The sequence below is a fragment of the Durio zibethinus genome, chromosome 10 (genome assembly GCF_047325235.1).
Source record: "Durio zibethinus cultivar Kanyao isolate XHJ-2024 chromosome 10, ASM4732523v1, whole genome shotgun sequence".
Taxonomy (NCBI): Eukaryota; Viridiplantae; Streptophyta; class Magnoliopsida; order Malvales; family Malvaceae; genus Durio; species Durio zibethinus.
In genome coordinates, this window is record NC_143171.1 from 6,175,078 (window position 1) to 6,201,293 (window position 26,216).

General features: G+C 35.1%; 4 protein-coding genes across 9 annotated transcripts; all 4 read right to left on the bottom strand.

The window, feature by feature from the left end:
* Nucleotides 1-723: 723 nt before the first annotated feature.
* On the bottom strand, nt 724-5,151 carry LOC111292676 (peptidyl-prolyl cis-trans isomerase CYP40-like). Of its 2 annotated transcripts, none has more exons than XM_089766586.1 (10): nt 4,538-5,151; nt 3,175-3,675; nt 2,845-2,932; nt 2,687-2,739; nt 2,328-2,432; nt 1,839-1,914; nt 1,437-1,474; nt 1,247-1,319; nt 1,056-1,104; nt 724-969 (listed from the first exon to the last, which is right to left on the bottom strand). In XM_089766586.1, exons 1-8 carry the CDS (start codon nt 4,706-4,708, stop codon nt 1,266-1,268), a joined length of 1,086 nt encoding a protein of 361 aa, XP_089622712.1. In that variant the 5' UTR covers nt 4,709-5,151; the 3' UTR covers nt 724-969; nt 1,056-1,104; nt 1,247-1,265. The 2 variants fall into 2 exon arrangements, with proteins under 2 accessions (XP_089622712.1, XP_089622711.1); XM_089766585.1 differs by having other exon boundaries at nt 1,056-1,167.
* A 982-nt stretch (nt 5,152-6,133) lies between these two features.
* LOC111292625 (peroxidase 10-like) lies at nt 6,134-8,076 on the bottom strand. Its single transcript, XM_022885085.2, has 4 exons — nt 7,797-8,076; nt 7,356-7,550; nt 7,081-7,243; nt 6,134-6,852 (listed from the first exon to the last, which is right to left on the bottom strand). Exons 1-4 carry the CDS (start codon nt 8,010-8,012, stop codon nt 6,443-6,445), a joined length of 984 nt encoding a protein of 327 aa, XP_022740820.1. The 5' UTR covers nt 8,013-8,076; the 3' UTR covers nt 6,134-6,442.
* Nucleotides 8,077-12,060: 3,984 nt separating this feature from the next.
* Nucleotides 12,061-19,209, bottom strand: LOC111292809 (mitogen-activated protein kinase kinase kinase 5-like). Of its 2 annotated transcripts, none has more exons than XM_022885395.2 (11): nt 16,551-19,209; nt 15,453-16,043; nt 15,275-15,362; nt 15,093-15,155; nt 14,827-14,990; nt 14,536-14,611; nt 13,746-13,805; nt 13,548-13,673; nt 12,990-13,211; nt 12,817-12,914; nt 12,061-12,674 (listed from the first exon to the last, which is right to left on the bottom strand). In XM_022885395.2, the coding sequence occupies exons 1-11, from the start codon at nt 16,964-16,966 to the stop codon at nt 12,479-12,481; spliced, it is 2,100 nt and encodes a 699-aa protein (XP_022741130.1). In that variant the 5' UTR covers nt 16,967-19,209; the 3' UTR covers nt 12,061-12,478. The 2 variants fall into 2 exon arrangements, with proteins under 2 accessions (XP_022741130.1, XP_022741131.1); XM_022885396.2 differs by having other exon boundaries at nt 12,061-12,700.
* Nucleotides 19,210-19,344: 135 nt separating this feature from the next.
* On the bottom strand, nt 19,345-21,701 carry LOC111292941 (uncharacterized). Of its 4 annotated transcripts, none has more exons than XM_022885592.2 (3): nt 21,169-21,701; nt 20,957-21,086; nt 19,345-19,926 (listed from the first exon to the last, which is right to left on the bottom strand). In XM_022885592.2, exons 1-3 carry the CDS (start codon nt 21,532-21,534, stop codon nt 19,850-19,852), a joined length of 573 nt encoding a protein of 190 aa, XP_022741327.1. In that variant the 5' UTR covers nt 21,535-21,701; the 3' UTR covers nt 19,345-19,849. The 4 variants fall into 4 exon arrangements, with proteins under 4 accessions (XP_022741327.1, XP_022741330.1, XP_022741329.1 ...); XM_022885595.2 differs by having other exon boundaries at nt 19,345-20,121; nt 21,169-21,700; XM_022885594.2 differs by having other exon boundaries at nt 19,345-19,872; nt 21,169-21,699.
* Nucleotides 21,702-26,216: the final 4,515 nt, after the last annotated feature.

Below are 26,216 nucleotides of genomic sequence, written 5' to 3' on the forward strand. Positions count from 1 at the left end.
CTATGTCTAATAATGTAATTTTGGAGCTTGAATCACAACTTAAGACCATTGTCATGGATATTAGATTCAAAAGGGAGGAAGAACTCAAGGCCATAAAGATGGTCAATGAAATGAACCGGTCCCTGGAACAAGCACAAGAAGAGTTGGAGCAGTTGAAGGCAGACAAGGATGAAGAGCACAGAGCAAGATCAAAACTAAAACAAACCTTGCGGCTAAGGAGGCAGACTCTCCGGACATTGCAACTCACCCTTAGAGCCGTGAAAATAGAATCAGAAGCTTTTGGAGCATCAGCAGCAGAAGCACTTCGCTACACCGATCATCCAGAATCAGATAATTCCCCAGTACAACTAACTCAGGAATACTACTATACCCTAAAGAGAAGAGTTAAAGAAGAAACATCATTGGCAAATTGGCGGGTTTCTGTAGCCATGGAACAGAAGGTTTCAGCAGAGGCAGGGCGAAACTTGGCTTTAAAAAGATTAAAAGAAACACATCCAGACAACAGATCAAGGACCAGAAAGGGAGAGAACAAGATAGTCGTAGATGAAGAAACAAAACAAGAGGTGGCAGGAGATCAAGACTTGACTAAGCAAGGAGTAGACGAAGTCCTAAACAAAGGCTTTGCATTCCCAAAAGCTCAAGCCAAGGAAATTGCTCAGTGCAAGCAAGGGGAGCCACAATGGATGAGCAAATCTAAAAGCACGAAGAACAAAGAGCTTAAAATGAAGCAGAAAGTATCCATCCTATCTCAAATAAAAACTTGTCCGGTGCGCATAAAAAGATTTTTCAAATAAATTCAAACAGACATGTAAGCAAAAAAAAAAAAAAAACAGTTTCTGCAGGGAATAAAATGTCACATCTGCTTGACCAGAAACAAAAAGAAATAAAAGACAGTTCTGAATTTAATTCATCCAGTTTGAGTATTTCCTGAAAAGAGACCTGGCGGCAGGTTTTAGCATACACTAAAGCCTGCGCAACAGAATAAACTCCTTAAGATAAAAACAATAGACATGTATGCAAGATTCCATGGCAGAAAGAAAACCAAAAATTCAAACCTGATTTTTCCAAAAGTCAGCCAGACTATAGTCAGAAGAACTCCAATGACTGGATAATGACAATATATGCAAAAAAAAAACCCAAAATTGATCCTTTTAGACAAAAGGCGGCCTACAAATCATCAAATCACGGTTTAGTAGACAGAGAAACTTATATAATCAGAAAGCAAATGTAAAGGTTGTTGCAGTACCATAATTTTGGCTATAGATCTACTGAAACATTCTAGAGTATGCCTTTTTCTCCTGGTCTCTTCTATCAGCAATCTGCAGTAGTTTTACAAATTCAATTACGTCCACAGATGAAACCAAAGGGAAGTGCATGGAGAGGAGCAATAAATATTCAACATATTCAAGAAAGAATAGATGATGATGATGATCGACCTTCTTCCTTGCAGCTGCAAGTTCTTTCTTTATTCCACCTGAGGAGCAGAAAAATAATATAAGATGAAGGTCATCCCCTAGTTCTATTTAAAGTATATAATTGAATGATTTTCATGAACTAGCATTAAGGATAATAGCAAAAACTAATAAATGGAAAAGATGATTTAACATCAAGTCTCTACTCAAGTTACTATAGCATGCAATTTTACCAGGTGACACAACCATGAAATTTACATTAATCAAATATGAAAACCTAGCAAGCCCTTCAAACCTAAAAACCGTAAAGGGGAGGAAGAGAAGGGAAGAGGGAGTGAGTGAGCATAGAAGGGGTTTAGCAGTTGATTACTTGTGCCGTGCGTTAAACTACTGCAGCTATTTCACAAGAGACAAGATTGTACTGACCATCATTTGGCTCTAAGTCCAATGCCTTTTTAAAGCTCTCAACTGCAGCATCTATGTCATTAAGTGCCATATATGCCTGACATCAAAGAAAACAAAAGCACTTAAAGTAAAAAGCATCCCAGGTAAAATTGCAATTAATCATTTAATATTTGGAACAATTTGCATTTCAGTACAAACAGAGAGCATACAGGTGCTTCCAGCCTAAGAATAAGAAATGACAATTAATTGGCAAAAACACATACCAAACAATTCTGAATTGGTCTGTGTATTTTGTTATAAACATGCAAGGTTCCTACCTCAAACCAATTACCAAAATAAGTAAACTACACGATTGTTATGCTTGAAAAAGCTCCAATACTAATCAACCCAGAACAAGCACAGCTACAAACTTAGAAACACAACCGGGAAAAAGAAATGGACAATAAAAAAGCCCAGGCAAAGTAAAAAGTGTCAAGGAATCAATAAACTTGGCTTTGAGTAACCACTGACCTGGCCTTGGCGAAAGAAAGCTTTCACATTATCTTCTCCATCACGAATCGCAAAGTCTGTGTCCAATAATGCTCCTTTTAGATCACCTAGTTTCAACTTGCAGGCCTAAGGCAGACAACACAGAGAGCAGTTATATGATAGGAAATGAACATCAATAACCGGAAAACAGTATTATAAGCAATAACAGATACTAAAGTAGAGGAACTCCCTACCATAACATGCTTCCAAACCAACCATTGCAGAACAGATTCAATGAATGAGAATCTAGAAAATGAGAAAGAAGATTGGAATGCCATGCTGGATGCCTAAACCTATGACTTATTGATGATCTGACATTTTCAAGGAACTCAAAATCTTACAGAACTATTTGTAAATATCTGAGACTTCGTCTTTCGTAATGCAGAGCTCTTTGCTGTGCGATGACAAATTAAAAAGGAAGAAAAAAAGTCATCAGAAAAACTAAAGGATTCATGGCAATAATATCATGATCATCAAAGAAACAAACTAAATTATGCACCTTCATCAATGCCCTCCTGCTCCCAGCAGACATCCAAGTAGCGCAAAGCCTTCCAATATTTTCTAAGAGCAATCTTATAGTCTTGTTTCTGTAAGAGGGAACAACTAGGAATATTTAGTGAGTAGCATTGTGGCAGTAAATCAAATTTCCAAACAAAAGAAGTTGATAATCAAATGTATAGTAGAAAATGTGCCATCATTAAGCATTCATAATTCAAAGAGAGTAAAAGGCGTATTCATTCACAATAGAGAATGTACCAAGTGTAATCTACGAAAAGGGAAAGAAAGGAGCAAATTATACCACAGAAAACCATATAATTACATCCAATACCTTGTATTGCTCATTTCCAAAAGCTTTGATAGAGTCTACTGCCTTCATCCACCAAGAAATTTCATCTGGTTTTTTGTCAAGGTCAGCCGGCCAATCAGGATAAATATCACCATCCTTAAAAAAGTTAGATATTCCATCATCTGCCCCCTCAGGAATTTCTCCACAATCTGCAATTATAACCTCTTGAGCGGGGTAATCACCATCCTCAGTAGCAACATGCTCGATAGAACGAACAATACCCATTCCTTTTATAACCTTCCCAAAAACCACATGTTTTCCATCGAGATGAGATGTTCGAGTAGTTGTAATAAAGAATTGAGACCCATTGGTGTTAGGCCCCGTATTAGCCATTGATAACATTCCTTTTCTTTCATGTTTTAACTCAAAATTTTCATCTTCAAATTTCAAGCCATAAATGGATTCTCCCCCAGTTCCATCACCAGCTGATATATCCCCACCTTGTATCATAAAACCTCTGATAATGCGATGAAAGCGCACACCCTGCAAATTAATAACTATAATTAAAAAATGAAAAGCATTCCACTGTTTCTTACAAAAGTAAAGAAAACTATTCGGAATTGCATAGTCATCATATCTAGATGATTAATTTCTTAATTGCAGAATTAAAAGAAAAACGTCACATCTCTTAAGCGCATCAAATTCTAAGGTGATGTGCCTCAGAATGCCTGTGTTCCCATAAACATAGGACCTAAAGAAAAAGATTAAACAAAAGTAAAGGCAGGTTGGGTAGAAAAACTCATTGTCTGAAAGAAAGGAGATATAAGGAGTAAAAGCTTGTTAAGTAAGCGCATATGATCATTCAACCAAAGTGAAATTTCGAAAGCAAGAAACCAACTAACTACACCATCTTTAGTTCCCTTTTTCTCAAATTTTCAAATTAAGTCTACATGCATTAACATTGAAAAAAAAGAAAAAGTTATGTTGCTGCTTACCATCGCATCATTTTACCGCTTTTACAACAATTCCAGGTTGAAAAAAGGGACCCCAAGTTAGAGCCCATAAAAATTCAATCTTTTTCCTTTAATAAAAAAAACTTAACTTTATATCACATAATACAAAATGTGCAAACAAAACATGTAAGCTCTACCAAATACTCATTTATTAAGATCTAATACATAATGCCAGCTAAATTTCATAAAAGAAACACACACATACACAAAAGGCTTTTACTTTACTCAAAGCAAAAGCCCCTTACTTTGCCACTCACTAAACTCAAACCAAAGAAATTTAACACTTTTTGACGTTCCAGGAAGAAAGAAAAAGAGTAAACGCTAAACTAGAGATACTTTCATGCATTTACATATAAATATTAGAGTTCTATAAGAAAGACAAAAGGTAGAACCTTGTAATGCAGGGACGCAGCAGTGTTAGGTCCAATGCCTTTCTCACCAGTACACAAAGCCCTAAAATTTTCAGCAGTTTTAGGCACAACATCCTTGTACAACTCCACGACTATCCTTCCTTCTAGTTCTCCTCCTATACTTATGTCCAAATAACATCTTGGGTTCACCATTTTTCCCCCTCTCCCTCTGTCAACTGTTTACTTCAACTAAAAATAAAAATAACCTAAAACGACCCTAATCCCGCTTTTTATTTTGAACTAAAAAAAGAAAAGAAAGAAAAGGGTCTTCGTTTCTGGCTTTGTTTGTTGGTTTGCCGTGTGGGTTTGTTTTGGCTGCTGAAGTGCTGACCCCTACCACTGCTGCTGCTGCTGGTGGCTGCTTTTTGGGTGCCTGTTCAGTGACTAAACGTTTTGGCTGTTTCTTGTGGAGGGGTGAATGGGTGTGGTTTGGTGTATGAAATGCTTGAGGTTTGGAACCGTTAGATTTTTGTCTTGGCGAGTTACATGACACGGATTTTGAGGTTAGAGTGGGGGCTATTAATGGTGGACATTCTTTCTCAGCCTTAGTCCTCTGAGAGAGAAAAGATGTTGATGTTGGGGCTGTCCAATAGCCAGGATTGGGTTGGCTTTCGCGCCGTACGATATGGCTTATTGTACAGTTGTACAATTGTACTGTATCAGAGCCCCCTGTCTGCTGATTTTCCGGATATTTTATCGTATTAATTATCCTTTGAAAATTTACTGTATTAACTATATATAATCATGAAACATTAATTATTATAAATTTAAAGTTCTAATGAACGATGGTGTCAGTTCAATCTGTCTCTTTAATAGGTTTCAATTTGATCAAATTTTTTAGAGTTTTTTTTTTTTAAATGAAGTTTAAGGTTAAGTAATTAAAAAATAAAATCGAACTCAAGTAGAGTCAAGTTGTAAATAAATTCAATTTGATTCAAAATATATATAATTAATTTTTAATTAATTAATTTTATATTTATATATATTTATATTTATATTAAAAATTAATATTTTATATTTTAAAAAATAATATTTTATTTTTTAAAAAATAATATTTTATTAATTTTAAATCGAGTCAGATTGAATACGATTTTATACAATATCAAATCAAAATTATATTCAGATATTAAAAAATAAAAAATAATCGAATCAAGTTTGATTCAAGTATTATAAATATAAAATCATATCAAATTTAAAGTGATTAAAAATTCATTCCGACATGATACATTATCATTCTTACTCATGAGTCTCATAAATCTTATATGAATCCTTAAAATATAAATAATTTAAATTAAATTTATACAATTAAGATACTAATAATGAAAATAATTGCATTCATTATTCCTAACATTTGGCCTAAATCACAAAAAATTGGGGTGGTAACGGTAAAGTGAATGGACAAGTCACAAGACACAAAGAGGATGTAATGATGTATCTTTTTACCCAAAATACATATCCAAACAAAATGCATGAATTGCCCCTTCAAATATTAAAACCAATAACCGTGGTCAATTGTTGCATTCTCATAGTTGCATGAATTTATCACCAGAAGGACAAACTAAGGCAAAACTTAAAATGAGTCGAAGGACTTTGATTTAACAGTAAAATGGATGGATTTGATATCCAAAGGTTAAAAATTGTGAGGTAATAAGTTAATGAATTGGATATGGCATTGATAGCAGCAATGCAAGTTGGCATTTGATGTGCTAGAACCAAGCTGATGAGACAAAAGCTTGAGAGGGGCCCACATTGCATCAGGAAATGCACTTATCAGTTTCTACACCTTACATTTTTACATGTCAAAAGCATAAGGTTACATGCAGTTGTTCACTTGATGAAAATAAAAGACTTCCTTTGTTGCCTAAAAGAAAACAAGTTCCAGGGTGACTAGTTGACCACTTTGCAATTCTTCCTTATCTCCCCATCTTGTCCTGTTAGCACACCAATGTTGGCCATCTTCACCATTGATGCTCCAAAATCTGTGAAAAACAGATAAGGGAACTTGATGTAGTTAAGGACCATTGAAGCAGTTCTATTATCTGTACTCAGAACTTGATCTGACTGCAAAAGACCCGAACTGTTCACAAGATTTTTGTAGTAGCTGTTGTCAAATCTGTTACTGGTAACAGAATCTAAAGGAACTAAATTGGTGTCCGAATCTACTTGATCCGGACACACGCTTTGAAGACCTTTGAGAAATGATGTATCGAGTTCTGGATCAGGCTTGCCTGAGCCACCAAAGTTGAAGAGCCTCGGCTTGAAAGTGAAACATTGAGCAAAGCCAATAGTGTGAGCACCTGTATTTAGCATATCAAGAGTCTATTTGGTTAATCATATGACATCTAGGGCAATCCTACTAACTAACTTAATTATTCAGAATAAAGCCAATGGCAAGCAAAAATTTTTTTTTTTCTTTTTATGTTAAAGCAGAAATGATCAGATTGATGCTTATGGCATTGAATGTTCGTTTCTCTGTCACTGGCAGATGTACAATAGAAGTAGAAATCATTTAGGAAGAACCATGCCTGATAGCACAACCACATCCTTTGTATCAAGACCCTTTGAATTGAATTTTACAATGATGGTATCTAAGGACTCAAAAGGTGATGGGAGTTCATTAGCTGCAGTCTTATTTGCTGTTCGGCCATCTCGGCGACCTAAGGGTACCATCCAATATGATCCCCCAGCCTGAGATGAAGTATTGATTAAGAGCAGAATTAATGACATGAATACATGAAGGATGATAACGATATACAGTCAGGTTAAAACTTAAAAGCAATGAATGATATATGTTACTTACAAAATAAACTGCTTCTCTTGCTGCAAGAGTTAATATGTCAGTACAAGAAACGGTTGATGGGCAAGCTTTCTCCACACTAGCCTTTATATTGTCAATAACCTCATAGCCTCTAACTGAATTTTTATTAGGAGCTGCATTTTTTTCCCCCACAAATGTTGAGCCAATATCATCAAGTAAGATAGATGCATCACATCCCTGGAGAGAATCAAAGAGTTATGAAAAGGAAAAATCTTGCAGTAAGCAGCAAGTTATGCGCTAAAACTGGGGATATGTCCATAAATGTCCTAAGTTTTATGTAAAATGCTAAAGTTTGTTTCTTTTAGACATCTTTTTATCTGCTTTCTTTAATTTGTTCATATGGTTAGGGGCAGGGATTTACTTTAATGAAATCTTAAGAGAATAACTAGACCTGAATATAGAAATAAAGGACAATTTCATTACATTAACAAAACAATCATGGAAGTGAAGTCGCAAGAGAGAAGCTGCCATCCTTGTATCATTAGCAATAGCTGACCAAACACCATATCTAACAATTTTTGTGAGGTTCGGACAAGTGCTATCATAGAATTTATAATCAAGTTGACAGAACACCAGGTGACTCAGGAACAAGATGTAAAAAAAGTGAACAAAGGGAAGTTTGAAGGTTTTGCGTTCCATTTCTTTGAAAGTAAAACTGTAATCAAATGCTGATTAGTGTTGTAGCCAATCAGCGGAACTAAAAGCCATTTATACACAAGTAATCAAAGAAGAATACGTTTGCCAATTTTGATCAAGTTACTTCTCCAGATAGTGGGGAGCCACTATAGACGTCCCCTTCAATAGGTTTGGTACAATCCCATGTATTTTCGTCAGCAATTGGAGATTGAAAATGGCACTAAGTGGCATGATGGTGTATTCCTCCAGAAAAGATTCATTGAAAGACTGTAAATTATACTCAGTTTGACTTAAGTGTCTACATGCGAAGAAATTTGGGCTGCTAAAATTCAAAGGCATGCGAAAATACTTTAGATAAGTCATAGGCAACAATAGTTCTTTTTCTTATAAACCATATTTATATGCCGAAAGTAATATCAGCAGTCTAGTAGTGGAAGACATAGTCACAGGCATTTTAATGGACTGGTGAAACAGATCTATCAATGGACAATTTACATATCAGCCAGTGCCATGCAGCCAGCAAGGGATAAATATTGTTCAGTGCAAGTGGAAACCTACAACTATACAGGGTAACTGGGAGCTAGGTGGGAGTAGTTAAAGGAGTGGGGGACAAGAGGACTCAGTTAACCATTATAAGAATGGAAAATAATGAGAGATAATGATGAAAGAGGGTTATATTAAACCAATTGTTTTCTAAGGCAACTGAAATTAAGTCTGTCAGTTCTTTATCTATTGATATTTGATCCAGATATTCTTGATCTATCCTTTTCCTCTTGTCATACACTTTTGATATGGGTTCCTTCCTCTCAAGCTAAGAACATTTAAATCTTCTTTGAAGCTCATATACTCTGTAAGAAATTTCCATGTGCATAGTGTAGTCCAAGTTACTTATTTAAGTGCCACAAACCAAAGCTATGTTAAGACAAGCTTTTCTGACCTTGTGCAAAAAAAAAAAAAAAAGAAAAGGGAAAATGAACAATGGAATTGTGAGAAAGCCTTGACTTGTGCTGAAAAACCTTGGGCCTCAAGTGGAGATTCTTGTTCATTGATCTGGACTGTAATGAACTCTTGTAAAATCCACAGTATTCACTTCATAAAATGTATAGATTAACTTTAAATCTTGCTAGCGCGTGATGAGTGAATTAATTACTTTGGCACAAATTTTACTTCCTCTGGTTTCTATTGAGCCAACCTAGCATTTGTCAATAATGCCTTGGCCTCTACATTCAAGAAAAAGTGGCTTTATGGGAATAGCATATAGCTTTAGGGTGGAAGAATTTTGTTGTTTTTTGACATTTCCGATCGGTAAAAGGAATTACTCCATCATTGCTTTCATTTTCATGAGCTACTTCATGGTGAAAACTGATAAATGATTTCCCTCCCCTATTGACGAGGCAGTTCTTTCTTTCTTGTCATTTCTATAAGAATAAAACTGTGTTTGCCACCATTAACTTAGAAATTTTTAGATGTTTATGAGCAGACACGATAATGGCTTCCAGACTTAATGTTGTTACGAAAGTTTTCCAAGTAACTATGAAGATGTTACTACTCTTTTCCGACGGAAAAAGAAGGGAGGAAAAAGTTACAACTCTCTGAAATAGGGACAATGACGTCTATAGATTCGATGAGCATGAACCATGAGTAGATAGCATGGCTGAAGAAACTGTTTAAGTCTGTTAGGATTCCTGTATCGTATAAGCAAAAAGATTCACCAATTTTTAAAATTCGACGGTGAATTGTAGGGCCAATCCATCAGCACTAGTTTCGCAGCACTAGTTTCTCCACTCAGATCTGATACGTCATGTTTGATGTGTTCTTTTTGAGAAAAAAAAAAAAAAACCTTAATTTATCCCAAGGTGCAGTGAACTTTGGTCTCAAATAATGTCAATACTCATTGACATTAACCCATTAACGCCGATATTGTTTTTTTTTTTTTTTTTCTCTTTTTATAGCTTGGAATAAAGCAGATTCCAACATGGATTCTGAACAGAAAAAATTGTGGCTACTTGTACCACTAGCCTATACATTGATTCACGACAATCTAGCTTCATTTCGGTATGCATTGGCTGCAATAATTAACCTTTTTAATTTTCCTTGTGGATGGCTGTAAAATGTAAACACCATCCTGCTGAGAGAAATCTTGGCCTTGTATGCGGGACAAGAATAAAAGATGATCAAGGTCTCTAACCCCACAAAGAACAAAGTTTCCAGTCAGATTTTACACCTGTTGATTTCCAGGTTTGAGTAATTTGGCAATTGGCTTCAATCTATAAACCCCTAGTTGAGGGAACAGGCAGTCAGGAATCAAGATGAACTGGGCTCCATTTAGTTCTAAAAAATACCTTTCAATCTGAAAAATGGCTAATGTCAGCTAGCCAACTCATTGGTGCTATCGAATAGTTTAGTTCTCGAGAGTCATCTTCAGCATTCCAGTTTCATGGCCACCAAATCTAGTGGCTTTACACGTACCAATTTGGAGCTTGCAATATCAGATTGTGCCAAAAGCACTCCAAAAAGCCACTGTAATTTTACTTACAAAGTAGTGAAAGAAACAAAGTTCTAGTTATTAATTCCTAATATAATACTCTTTTGAAAATTTCTTTACACACAAAAGAAAGAAAGAAAAATCTAAAAGCAGTATGAAACAAAAGAGAAGGCTGGAACTGGTTTTTTCCATGCCAAACTCTATAAATTATTCTAACAAAGTTAGGAACAGCATAAGTACACAAAGCAGCCCACCGTGCAGGCCAAGCAGCAAGAACAACAGCACCCCAAATAACATCAACACCAAAAAAATAAAGAATTAAATAAAAGACTATCTATAAAACAAAACTGAATATAACGAAGCCGTCGGGAAAAAAAGAGAAAAAGGGCACAAAACATTCATCAAGAACTTCGTCTTGTTCATCTCTTTAAACTTGGAAATCCTTGGTGGATGTCTCAATGGATTGTGTTGCAAGTGGTTCCATTGTTTTTTTGTTTTTTTTCTTGTCTGCTAAAACTCTTTTGAGAAGATGGTTTTGTCTGGTAATGTGTTTTTGAGAGTTAAAGAGAGAGGGATAATGTGCTTGTACTTGTTCACGTGATTGCTGTAGCTTAGTTGAAAAAGAAGCTTGAAAGTGATGCCATTGATTTATTTTCTTTTGTTCTTACTGATTTCTGATTAAATGCATTTAAAGGCTTTAAGTTGACTAAATGATGACTGGGAAAGTCCTCTACCTGTGACGGTGACTTCAATCATAGATCTCAACCCTTGAATCTATCCAACGCTGGAAAACCAACCTGACATAAATAACACAAAGAAATTAGTAAACACTATGCCTTCCTGTTAAATTAACCTATCAACTTTGCTACTTATTCCCAGGTGAATTTAGCCATTGGATTTTATTAGAGGTGAACCGTGAACGTAGGATTGATAACCGTTTGATTAGGATTAATTGTATAATATTTTGAGTTTTAAAAAATCCAAAAGAATAATATTTGTAATTGAATCAATGGAATCAAATTACATCATATTGATTTATTTATACATTCAAAAATAATATTTTTATTTTATAAAGTAAAAAATAATTAAAATATTAATAAAAATATAAATGAATTTGATTATATCCCAATAATTTCACGTGTGTAGATATGCTAAGTCTAATTTTTATGCAATGTTAATTAACCATATAATTGAACTTTCAAGTCAAAAACCTTTTCACGAGAATATTAAACTTTAACAAATAAAAGCCACTTATAATTGATTGATATACCAAAAATGAGGATAACTCTAAAATGTGTTCCTTTGGAAATAAAAAAATTAGTAATAATATCTGATTACTAATTTGACAAGGCCGGGGGTCTCAGTTAAATGAAAACTCAACATGCTGCCGATCTGGTGTCGGTCAATTTCGATAAGGCCTACTGGAATTTGGTTCAGACTTGTCTGTTTTAACTATGGCTTGGTGGTATCATGGCGATTGCCTTCTTTTCTAGCTCTCTCCTTCAAAAGGGCAATTAGGGGCCTGATGGCTGTCGTGGATCACTTAAAAGTATTGCAAAAAAGCTAAGCCCAAGATGTGGGAACTAAAAACAATGATATATGGCTAACTTAAACCTTCTAAAATCAAACTAATTGATTCCACTCGTGAAATATCGGGTTTCATGTAACCTTTGGTAAGATTTACATGAAAAAAAAAAAAAAAAAAAAAAAAAAGAGCTTTCTAAATTTCGGAAGCTCTAAAAAATATTCCATAGTATACAAAAACCTGCTTATGTATGTCCTTCCGGATATGCTTCCAGTATGATAAGGCTTAAGGAGCTTCAATGAGGGCATGGATGATAGAGATCAAGTAGGGAGCTTTTACTTCAGCTCTCCACGGCCACAAGTCAGACGGCATCTTTTAAGGTCTCCAATGCAATGCTTGAAGCTGCCCTGTCAGATAAACCTTGAAAATGCTGTACATTGTTTCTTCCTCTCTTCAATGTTATTTTAAAATATGGTTCTTCTTAGACTCCTGGTTGATAGATCTATTAATGGTACCAGAAGGACTGGGATGATGAGTATTTGGACCTGAGCGTGGAGGCGAAAAACTAGGAAGAGCCTCAAGCGTTGAACGAGGAGAATAACGAGGGGCCACTGTTAAGTCGGAACTCTTGTAATGAGATCGTTGTGCTGTCTTACTGGAGAAAAAGAATAATGCATGAAGCTGGAGTGGACAGTCAAGAAAAAAAAAGAGTTTGCCAACTTGATTGAATTCATCAGTCAGGATATGCAAATTGTAAAAAGTATAAGTTCGAAGGCAATGCAAAACGTTACTCTTACCTGTCAGAGGTCACAGTTTTTGTACTTCGCAAGCTTTGCTGCACTGGCAGTTGATCCAGTTTAAATTCAGATCGCTCTCTTGGACTAAAGGGCATATCCTACATATATTAAACTAATTATTAAATAAACTATTAGATGTCAGTGGCAACGAAAGAGCAAGTATTCTTCTTTACCATGGATTTTATCCCATTAAAGGATGAAGTGCTTGATGAGGTGCTTGATGACGCACCCGACTGTGGTGAGCTTTTGACAAATCGATGCTCTAGTAACATGCTTGCAGATGGTCTCTCTGCAGGATTTCTTTGGAAACAACAATGCAGGAAATCCTTCCCCTCGGGTGATAATGTTTCAGGTATGGGAGGGGTATCCCTCATCACTTTAAACATAGCAGCAGCCTGCATTAACAAAGAGAATGTGGAGAAATTGGCAATGGCTCATGTTTAAAAACAAACCAGACCAAGCAATTAAACTTGACCTTGTCATGCACACAATTAAGGCACTCTTAACTCTGAATGATTGGTAGATAAGTAAGGCCATTCAGCACAATCTAATTGGCATACAATATATATAATTATTAGCTTTATGAGAAACATAGAACCCAACTTTTTATTTTTTATTTTTTTTTCATAGTCTGGTGCTTTCTCATGCAACCATGGAAAGTTGGCATGCTTAAAATTTTCTCCAATGCTTAGCTGATTAATAAAGTGAATTAAGATACATCAGCTGTTTACCCCTTCATACTCACTCCATGGTGCTTTACCAGTGAACATTTCGATGATTGTGCAACCCAAACTCCAAATATCAACGGCCAGTGCAAGATCAGAACTGTTTTCTTTCTGCATCACTGCTAGCATGAGCTGCAGGGAAATGAATGATGTCAGTATATAAAAATACATATATTATGTATTGATATAATTGCGAGATGGTACCTCTGGAGCCATCCAGTATGGGCTTCCCTTCAAAGATAGATCAGCGCTTTGTCCACTAAGCTGTGCAACAAAATGGATCCAAAAATTATTCAACCTGAATCAGAAAAATAACAACTAGCAAAGGACCTTGAAGTAAGATGACTTGGAGGAACAATAAGTGATGAAAGGCAAATTATGATAATGATGACAACATCAGCTACACCAAGGTAATCAACTCTAATTTTCACACAGCTCATCAATGCAATAGTTAACTCTTCGTAGTACATGATATCTCATCCTTCTTCTGATTCTTGTTATTTTGGCTTCAATATCAAACCAAGATCCTGATCAAGACTTTAGAACTTTGTAAACAAGTACCTTCACTAATACAGCATTTGATGTCTCCTAGACCAGAGGAACATAATACCATACTTGTAAAGAAAAGCAAATGAAGAGTTAAAGGATTCCTCGTTTGAAGACTACACAGTTTCAGTTCTGCCAGCACATACCAGGTGCTGCAACTTTGTGCAAGCACAGCAATAATTTCAACAAAAAATATTTAATTTCTCTTCTTACTTCATGTGTGCTTATGTCTATTTATATTCATCACTTCTTTCATGCTTCACTAAAATGTCCCAGAAAGGACTGCAGTTGTGAGGATGAATTGCAACAAATTTCTTTTCCTTTAAATTATTTATTGTTGTGGGAAGGGTGGATGGACATCAACTCATAAAAGATCCTATGGCTACAAATTTACATGCCTTATCTGTGACTAACACATCTCCAAAGAGAAGGAAGATATGAAACTTACATGTTTGGACATCCCAAAGTCAGCGAGCTTGACAACTCCAGATGCATCAACAAGTAAATTAGCCCCTTTAATATCCCTAAATAGAACAGGTAAACAGCACAGTAAGCCACCACTAGTTCATGCAAGAATACTAAAATAGGTTCTTTCCTCTCCCCAAACTACTAGTGTTTCTGTACTTAAAATTTGAATTAGAACTAAAAGTAGACGTCATTCACTTCTATACTCTAATTGGATATTTTAGGGTGCATTCCAAGCCTTATTTAACCCACAAATCAGGGCTGTGCTTTGTACCTGTGGATTGTCTTTGTGCTGTGCAGGTAAGCCAACCCAGAAAGAATATGGCGAGTAAAATTGCGAACAACAGATTCTGTTATGGCACCACAGTGATCACGGACATATTTATTAATTGAACCGGGATGAACATACTCCAGATATATATAGAACTTGTCTTCAACCTGCATATGCATGATTTGTATTCCTTAATGGAAGTTCTTAAGATAATAAGAGGAGCAAGAAGCCGGGGAGAAATCCTAACTTGCAATTGGCGTGTTACTTACTATTTCACTACCATAATACTGAACTATATTTGGATGCTTAAGCTGGCTAAGAACCTTGATCTCCTGCAATTAAAGGAAGTAGTTAGAAGGTCTGTAAAAGAAACAAACAGCATTAGGTAATCACTAAATTTTCACTCTTCTCTTCCTAGAGTGAAGAAATGTAATATTTTCTGCAGCAAAACCTGCTCTAGTTGCTTTATACACTCTGCGGATTTTGGGTCATCAGGAAATATCTCAACTTCCTTCATTGCGCATAAAGCTCCAGTTTCTCTGTCAGAAACAAGAAGCCCTTTTAGTGTTTAGATAGCAACAGCAAGGGGCAGCAAAGATACATAGCAAAGATACATAGAATTCATATACCTGTTACTGGCAACATAAACACTTCCAAATGTACCACGCCCAATAAGCTTGCCCTTTTGCCATTGACAATTCATTGGCAATGCTTCTGCTTTAGTTGAAACTTGGGCAATAGAAGCTGATGGTGAAGCCATTCCAGGAGGAAGAGGTAATGGATGGACACAGATAGGGCCATTACTTTCAGGTCGCGATGAATGTATTGGTGAAGCAGATCCACTTTGGCTTCTATTATTTCGACGAGGACTTCTATTTGGTGGACTGTGAAGTGGGGTATTATCGGTGCTAAATGCATTGAAATCATAGAATGCTGGCGGACGAAGCCCTGGAACGTCTAATGTTGGCATCTCTGGTGCGGACCAGACTAGATTACCTGTAGGAACCATGCAATGTGGAAACATGTCACCGGTACTCTTTCTGTGTGGGGTAATTGCAGGACTGCTGAATGGACTCGTAGGAGCACTGCTAATAGGAAAATGCACCCTAAACTCATCCAAAGAACTATCCCCTTTATTCACTTCTTGATGTACCACCCTAGAGGATGATCTTGTGTCCACATGCTCCACTGTCTTCCTTGAGCCACGAGAAGCAAACACACTGTAATAGGAGAAATTAAAAACTTCTCAGTCTTTGGAAAGCCAGTAAAACAAGTTATCAGAAATATCTACAATCACTATAAATATAAAACCTAAAACTGCCATACAAAACAGAAGGCACATTTTTTTGAAGCAGCGCGGTCAAGATGTTAAGAACAAACCCTTACATGAATAAACTTAAAAATTTCAGATTGGGCATTTAGATTATCAATCAAATAGTATTGCAATTATGAATATGTCATCCTTTAGCTCATAATTTGTTTCTAAAATTTCCTAAAATCAGCAAAATTTCCAAATAAAATTAAAGAAATAAAATGAAATATTAAGTGATTCACAGAAAGAAACTAAAGACATGCTAATAATTTCGAAATTAAAGAGTAATAAGGAAACATCTTTTTCTTCATTGTATATTAAATTAAAAAATAACTGCATCAATTAAGGGAGGAGCAAGAACTTTCTAAGTAAATATTAATTGAAACTAATAATTGAGAAGAAATAGAAAGATTACCTCGAATTGGAAGGAGTTCCATCTACTTTTTCTCTATCTCTTTCCTCTAAACCTTTACCATGTCCAACCTCATTCGGCGATGGCAACCGTTGCTCCCCGTCTCCTTCTGGAACCGGAAGCGGAAGCGGAAGCGGCAATGGCACCGCCAACGCCGACGATGTTGTCGTCAGAGCAGGAGCCGACGACGAAAACGGAACTTCCTGGTCGGTGAGATGCCTCAGCTCCCTTTGCCTAGCCAGCCTAGGTCCCGCAATGCGAAACCCCAAGTGACGAGAATTGGGACGTTGATTGTGATTACGCTGATTATAATTATGATTATCACCTTGAAAATGTTTCCCCCTAGAAGTTCCCGACGTGGCGGCGGTGGTGGAAGAAGAAGAAGAAGAAGAAAACGAAATATTCTGAAACCAACGCATGGCTAGAAATCATTCTAAAAAGAAGAAATCAAATTTGAAGAAAAAAAAAGGAGAGAAAAATCCGAAATTTAGGTATTAAAAGGAAGAAAATGTGGGATAACAAGGGACGATGATGCTCCAAAGGATTGGCGGGAAAGGAGCTTTGGTTTGGAATTTTGGATGTGGAGAAAAAAAATATTTTTTTATGTTTTGTCTGAAAAAACGCGGTTTACAACAGAAACCTTTTTGTTCTTAAAGACGTTACAGGCTCTGGCTTTTTTTCTACTCTTTTTTTTTTTCTTTCTTTTATAAGAAGAAGTGGTTATCGGATTCGTTAAAGGATTTGGTTTTGTCCATAGAGTTTTATAGTACGAAAGCTGACGTGTCAATAATGATACTTAATTTACGTAAAACTGAATTAACCAATTTATGGTAACGATCTGTTTTGAGAGGTAGGAAGCAAAACAATTAGTAATGGAGGTTTAATGGTTTACGCGTTCAAATTATAATTAATTTATTTATTTAATAAATAATATTATTATAAATATTAATTTAATTAACCTAAAAAAATACTTAAAAGCACCCATTAACACTATCTTTATTTTATTTTATTATATAACTATACAAAAAAAAAGGGAAGAAGTGGATGAACCGAACTTGGTCATTCTCTTTTACTTTCCATCCATTTTCATCATTCTATATAAAAATACATATATCCAATCTAAAATTTTCTTTTCCCTAACTGAAAAAAAAAAAAAAAAAAAAAAAGAAGAAGAAAATGACAGTCGAAGAAAACAACAGAACAGTGAGCAGCTTCGAGACCCATTCACACTCTCCACTTGGCAGTAGGGGTGTAAACGAGTCGAGTCGAGTCGAGTAGTGAGAAATTCAAGTTCGAGCTCGACTCACAATTCGAGGCTCGATACTCGGTTCGAGCTCGATCGAGTTTTATTTTTCAAGTTCGAGTTCGATTCGTGATCGAATTCGAGCTACTCGAGTTCGCTCGATTAAGCTCGATTAATATGTAAAAATAAGCTCGATTCGTATATTCGACAAGAATTCGATTATTCATGCTCGAATTCGAATTCGGACTCGAAATATTTTATTAATTAAAATAATAAAAATATATTTAAATATAAAAATTCGATTAGACTCGCGAGCTACTCGAGTCAGATATAAGAATATTCGAATTCGGCTCGATCGATAAGTCGAGCTACTCGAGCTCGAGCTCGACTCGACAATAATCGAATCGAATTCGAATTTTTTTCGAATCGAACCTGAGTAACTTACGAATATTAATATATCATTTACACTCCTATTTGGCAGAGCGCCGTTACGCAGGTTAACGGTCCAATATTCAACGGAATTACATGAAAAGAAAAGAAAAAGAACGGGCCTCAGGGCTTCTCTTTGGGGCTTTGGAACGCTTCACCCTTTGTAAAGCTTCCTTACAAGTTTGACTCTATGATGCATATGCATTACGCAGCCCTCGTATTGCGAGGTGAAAAAAAATAAAAAAAGAAAGGACAACTGGGAAACAGTTTCAGCCAAAATGGGAGACTTGAAAACCGTTTCCATTATTTTATTTTATTTTATTGACTCAGGTTTAGGATTCTGGTTTTGAATCACATCATTAAAACTCCTTTTGTCTACTAAAAAGCGACGACCATTTTTAATCTGGGTACGAGGCCGGCCGTTGGGGGTGTCATCTTCCAAAAACATTGCTACTGCTATGTTGCAAGAAATAGTCATACTTGACTCTAAAATTTTGATCTAATACCAGGTCTAACTTCAGCGGGTCGCCACCTCCCCAGTCGAAAATTGAAAGGGTTGAGTTTACCGGCATGCAAGATAGAAAGAAGGAAAGAATTGGTTGTTTGAATTTATTATATCCAGTGGCTATTCTATAACTAGCTAGCCAGACATGTTGAGCTGCCGACACATTTTTGGCAGAGGAAAGTCTTTAAGAACGAAGATGGAAGCAATATAAAATCTTGGTCTAAACACCTATGGACTGCCGACATCGTTGGCAGAGAAAATGTCTTTAGAATGCTAATGCAAGAAAGGACTAGAAGCTAAGCTATGGAAAATCTTGAATGAAAGTGGTCGTTTTGAGCCTCCATCGCTAGAGATAAGTTATCATCAAATTCAACTAATCATAAACAAATATGTCGAGAATAAAATTTTCATCGTTTCAGGTTACTCGCAGGCACAAGAAAAAAGAGGGAATGGGTTGTGAGAAGAAATTATATCCAGTGGATATTCTTTAACTAGAGGAAACTCTAGAATGAAAATCGAAGCTGTACAAAATCTTATTCTCATCAATCATAAATAAAATTAAACACCTATTTGGTTGGTTTTGAGAATCAATTCCTAGAAGCGAAGTTATCATCATGTAGTGAACAAAATTTTCGTTGTCTGAATCTATAATTTATGTAACCAGTGGCAGAAAACTACTTGAATTCTGCATATTCTACAATCAGTAGACTAACCATTTCATAGGAACCACCTCCTCTTAATGTCACTTTGAAACAGCTAAAGGCAACGATACATCATGCCAGTGATTCCATTCACGACTACAAAATACCAGCACTGTTTGAATACACTCATAAATCTTAAATGCCTCCTCTCTTGTGAAATCTCAAAGCACCAAATCAAGAAATATCAGAATTGTTCTTGAAACCCTCTTATCTCGTGAGTTATGCATCACTGATTTTGACTTATGCGTCTTTAGCTATACTTTCATGGGCTCTGGAGTTTTAACATATGTTGACACAATCTTACATAGAGGCATGCTTTCATTCTTGCTTAGAAGCTTCAAGGAAGGATGAAACTCAATATCATTCATGGACACTCTATCATCTATATCTACTTTGCTCACGTCCACCTCGTTCATGGACTAGTTCATATCCTGTTGAAGTAGCCACCTGTTATGGCATTAAAGTATCCCCAAATAACGTTTGCCAATGACAAAGTATGCTCTGATTGTCAAAGGCTTCAATGAGATAAAGCAGGGGCAAATCATACTAGAAATATATGTGCAATGTCACATTTAAATAACAAAAAAGGCAATGATTCTAAGGTCAGCAAGCAGTTTCTCCATAACCAACATGAAAGCTGGCATCAAAATGAGGAAACCAGTAAGTATTGCTGTTCATCTCTTTACATGCAAGTTCCTAACAAGAAAAGAAGTTAAGATTATAGAAAGGCAATGATAAAATGGTAAGGAAAGGACATATGCCGTTCGGGTCCTTGTGCATTATTTTTGCACCAAGACCTCTAGTAAGGTTACATCATTTAGTGGAACCAACAATATGAAAAGCCAGGAAAGACAATTAAGATGCTAGTATGAGCAAGAAAGGAAGTGGATAACAAGGAGCAAAGCTCCAAGAATTGGTAAAGCTAATGATACCTGAATGAAAAAGACTTTTGGAGAAAACAATAATGCATCATGGTTACAAAATGTGATGACACAAAACTGAATGACAAATTGTAGTGTCTAATCTAACAGATCACTAAAAAATGTGATTTATAAACATCAGAACTTCCAACATCATATAACATATATGCAAGAAGATGCTTGGGAACATGCAAACATCAAAAGATTTTCAAAATGATAATAGAAACAAAAGCATCACTTATATGTTTCTAGTTTTTCTAGAAATCCCTAGTAAGAAAACAATTTATTTTGTCCCAAGGAAACAAGAAGCATCATGTGAAATAGGTACCATGTGAGCATTGCACTGTATGAGTAAAATCACAAAGGAAGACTCAAGACTTCATAAAACACAATGGCCTTACTATTTTTCTATTCAACTTTCTAAAACCCCAAAATAGATACCTAATTACTTTCTTCAGACAAAAATTTCAGATAGTTAACAAATATAAGATTTTCATCTAAATGGAGCAATAAACAAGCAAATTCCCCATCATATAGTAAACTTTAAATCTTGCATGACATTAATCAAACCAAAAAAAGATTAAATGGGGAAATTTCAGTAAATTTTATACCTTTCTTAAGACCAGGGCAATCCGCTATTCCTTTGAGAACAACAGGCACATCAACCTTCAACTCAGTACCTTCATCCGCCCAAACAAACACCAAATTCAATATATTCCCACTCTCGTCATCCCTATGAATCTATAAAACAACCCAAAAACAAAATTTGAACTTGGGTAACAATAAAAGCTAATAAACAAAAGAAAAAGTAGAAAAAACTTGCCTTGATGGGTAAAACTCTCCCGGATTCAAGAAAGACCGAAGACCCAGAACCGGCCCGGATCTGAAGCTGGAACGTGGTGGAACAAAAGAAAGGGAGTTGAACGGACTTGATAATGGTTTGAATCTGCTTTCTTTCGGTAGTCAAAAGTTCTTTCCTGGATGGGGAACGGTTGGTTGGGTTTTTCTCGAGCAAGCCTTGAGAGAAAACCACTGCGGGGATTCTACCTTGGGCCCTATCACGGCTCGAGATACGGCCTCCGGTGCATTCTCGACGGATGGCTTGGATGGTGTGGTAATGATAGCAGTTTGCTGGCGAGGCGGTAGAGCTTTGGACCACCGTTTTCAGTCCGCGCCACAACCTGAACATTTGGTCGGAAATGGTAATGGAATTTACTGGATTGTGCCTTGCGGGTTGCTGACAATTGATCTTTCACCGGAGTTTCGGAACGAGGGTTTTTGGATGGTTAGGGACTAGGGGGTTTAAGGATTTGGGCCATGTTTAAGGCTTAAGTTGTTGGACAATGAGTTATAAGAATGTGGGCATAATATGTGCCCAAACCTACAAATCAAAAGATCTAATTCATCCCAATCCCAATGCAGGTTTGAAAGGAGCAAGTAAGATATTTATTCATCAATTAGGTCTTTTGGCCCATGAATGTGGGGTAATTTGTTGGGAATTAGGATGGTGAGGGCACCATCTGAGGATTTTAATATTTCACTATTATTCTATACATTAAATTTCACAGGCGAAATTGAAATATTAGCACACATATCTCATTATTTATTAATTTTTTAAATATACGTTAATAAAATATGTGATAACGTCTGATCAATGAAATTTAAAAACTACATTGATGCTATATAATTAGATTTCATTCATTTTTATTTTATTTAAAGTTAATGAAGGTCCCAAAATTGCCAGAAGAAGAAGAACACAAGAAAATTTTTTTTGTTTCTAAATTCTAAAATAACCTCAGAGTATGAAGTCAATGTTATTTGATACAAACAGGAAGTTTGTTGGCCAACCAAAGGTGTGAAACCTGCAACAAGCAACCACTGAGGTTTTAGTTTAAAAGTTGTAGCAACAACCAAAATTTGCAAAATTCTTGCAGGAGGCCTGGGATCATTATATTGTTGATGGTTTTAGTTGTATGATAGTATTCTTGAAGTTGCTAACTCCTAACTACTTAGAAGAAATACCATTTCCCTTCCTTGATATATCCAATAAATTATATATGTAGGTATTCATGCATCGGATTTGTTTGGAGTCTTGATTTTTTATTGTTTTTTATCGAAGTTTTTTAATATTTTTTGTTGTTTAAGTTTGAATTCATTAAAAAATTATAAATTTCAATTATTCATAAATTTATTAGGTCCGATATAAATAAATTTATAAAAAAAATGCACCTGACATAATTCTTAAACCCTTGCAGCTCAATCAAAAATTATGCTAATTATGAACGTTTCAAGCTCTCTATCCAGTTATATAATTTACAATTTATTTTTAATAATTCTCCTTTTAGAAAGCACTCCTTCTCACAGTTTCCATGCCCCATTTAAGTAAGGCATTCAAAGTCAAAAAGGCTTTAATAAAAGCCAAAAAGAATAAAAACTTTTTTATTTTCATTTGCATGTTCTTCAACTTTTTTCGTTAATAAATATCATCATTGTCCTTTTCACAGAGTTTGGTGCAACAGTTTTCCGGTAAACAATGGTACAAGAAAAAAGTAATGGTCAGCCTGGTGGCAAGCAAGGAAAAAATACGTGGCTTAAAATTAAGAAATTTTTTTGCAAATCTAGCTTGTCTCCAGGGCAATTGATCGTTAAAACTAATAGAAAAAAAAAAAAAAAAAAAAAGGTAAAAAAGCATAAGGTTCCAATGAATTCAATCATAATATATAGGTGTTAGATTATTAACAATAATTAATCAAAGTTAATGGCGACATTCATTCGATTTATATGTGAATTTGACTGCCTACCTGCATGCATGTAATCTTAAGAAATTCTATAATGGTGTCCCTATCCTAGATAAAAGCATATTAAGATTAAAAATTTTGGAAATTTCTGCGTTTAACTGTTGATGTATGGTTGTCAACTGAATGCTAACAAGCATGTTGGTCTGACATTTAAATGTTACAAGTTCAAGAAGGCTTAGACGCATAATGTATTTTCATGTAAAATAAATAAATAAGAATTGAAAATTAAATTTTAAAAGTAGATTAAGAATTTAAAAAAAAAAAGTCTTAGATATATGGTTCGATAATTTCTTATAAACTAATTAGCTAGGAATTTAAAGAAAAATGATGTATGAAATAATTATATCGTGTTAGTATATATTACTTTCATTCAAATCATGCCACATAATCACATTATTAAAAAAAAATTATTCATTACATATTACATGTGATAATTAAATATTAAATATTTATTTTAATAGATTAATTAATTCTTTTATAATAAAATGATTATGCAGCATAATTTAAATAAAAAAAAATATTTCCATCAACTTAAACATTAAATGCCACTAACATCACGTGACACATGTGACATCAGGCGATATATACAGATTTGATGTAATTTATACCTATTTGTCATGTAATAAACACGTGTCATCAATCAATATTTAACGTGCAGCTAATAAAATTGTTGATGGAATGATCATTTCATTATAACGTTGGAAGAATGAGAATTAGCAAATAACTTTTGGTAGTAGAGACTGCCATTAAATTAGTATAAAGGTGAGAACATGTGTCATTTTTACACGAAATCATCACTTGTCCTCTTAAGAATTTAAGACAGTGAAGCATGTATTTGAAAGAATGCTCGAAGCCACCATCAAATCTTTAACCTAACAATAATCGAACAGAAAACCAAAGGTGTTGGCGTGTCGTGGTGGTTAGAAAACATCCTTTTGTCTTCTTTGAGTGTTTTTCTACGCACGCGGTTGCCTGTTCAAAACACCAACATCTGCTTTTCTAGCATTAACTCTATCTGTTCACAAAGAAAAAAAATCCACCCTTTTTTCTAACAAGGGTTTTGTTATATATATAATTATACCTATTCAACAAATCTTATGAATCCACTGACTTTGATGAATGCTTTTGAAAAGAAATCATTTCTGATTTATTATTATTTATCTCACCTTAATTGCTTCCATGATAGAATTTTTTATACAAAAGACATAACAATCTAATAATAAAAAAAAAAAATTTAATATTGAATTTTTAATTTTTAATTTATTAAATGTTATTTTATTTTAAAATATAATTATACGAGTTCAACCCGGATTTCGTGTGAGACCATTTATCTCTATAGTTAACTACAGATTTAAACCGTTTGTCTAGGAAGAGAGTGAATTCCAGTAGAGAATTCAAAAGACATAATGATGAGTGGAGGGGAAGCATTTAACAATAGCAAACAGATTGAGTGGTTGAATCAGAATATTTATGTCAAAGTATTAATTAAAATAGTTATGTTTGGGCATTCTATGTCAAATCCATGCACGTGATGAGCTTCCTACCAGCCCATTGAGAAGTCAACATAGGAGAAAAGGAAATTGAAGTGAGCAAAAGGTAGTAGGGGAACTAAAACCTGAATAAAATAATGTAGTAGTAGTAGAAAAGATATATAGAGACCAAAGGGTTGATTTGCATGCAGATACAGGGTGGCACAGCTTAGTAGCTCACCCTGCTGCCTGGCCCTAAAACAAGTCATTATCCTAACTCTCATCAGGTGCCCTTTTGATGAATACCAAGTATATATGAATGCATAATTCAGGCTTTTGGGATTGTTGAGAATAATTAATTTTGTTTGCGTTGCTCAATGTGGAGATTTCTTTAATTGAATGAAACGAAATAATCCAATGTGTTAAGCAGATTGTGTTTGACTTTCATTTCAGGCAATATCTATTACAATTATATATTTAAGTAGCGAGAATGAACAAAAATTTTCACACTTGTCAAAAAAACAATGAAATTGCCCCATATTGATGTGAAAGGGCATTGCCATTTACCAATAATCCAAGACTTAAAAGAGAAAGAGAAAGTAGCCAAAATAGAAGCAAAGGTGAAAATGAAAGGCCAAACAACTGCCAATTAATTAGACTGAAAGAAAGAATGGAATGGAATGGTAATAGTAATACTATGAAAACAGTAGAGGCAATAAAAAAAAAAATCAGTGCGCATCAAAATCTGTACCAGAGAGAGAAAGATAAAGCGTATTTACAATAAATGGAATGAATCCCTCTGCACGCAATTGCTCACCAACACACTGGACCTCTCTGCATGGCACTCTGGGTGGAGTCAGTGGTTGCATGCAACAGCATCCCTCCCAGCATCAGCATCAGCAGCTGAATCCAGGCGCCAGACCACTGCTGCTCAGTGCTCACTCACTCACTACTATCCATCGAACCACTCCCTGTCTCTCTCTTTCTTTCTTTTTCTCATTCTTTCCATTTTGTCCCCCATCCTTGAGTCCCATTTCGTGGGTTCCACTCTTAATTTCTTCGACGTTTTACCTTTTCCGCTTTGACGATACTTTCCCTTTTGGCTGACGTTCGTTACCGTCCCATTAAAGGAAAGGGATTAAAACTATGTAGCTGTTTCCAATTACTCCCTCGCCTACCATGTGTTCCAATCCAGGTTTTACCTTCTTTCGTATTTATTTTATATTAATCCCATGTAAACCATAAAAATTATTATATTAAATTTATATTAAAACTTCCAATACATTAAATATTAATTTTTATCAAATTCATATACAATCGGTTAAATCTTATATAATTCATCTTGAAAACATCTTTATGAGCTATTTTAAATTTTAATTAGAAATCTTTCACTACATGTTCAATCATTTTAGTTGGAGTAGCTATTTTTACAGCTAAGGTAGAAACTTTTGAGTATGATCTTTGCTTATCAACTTTACTTTGTTTTCCCCTAAATTTGGTAAGTAATTATTATTAAATGCCAATTGTTGAATCTGCCACTTAGAAATAATTTATTAATTCAATACTTGATATAGAATGTAGCTATCTTGTATTCAAAGAAAAAA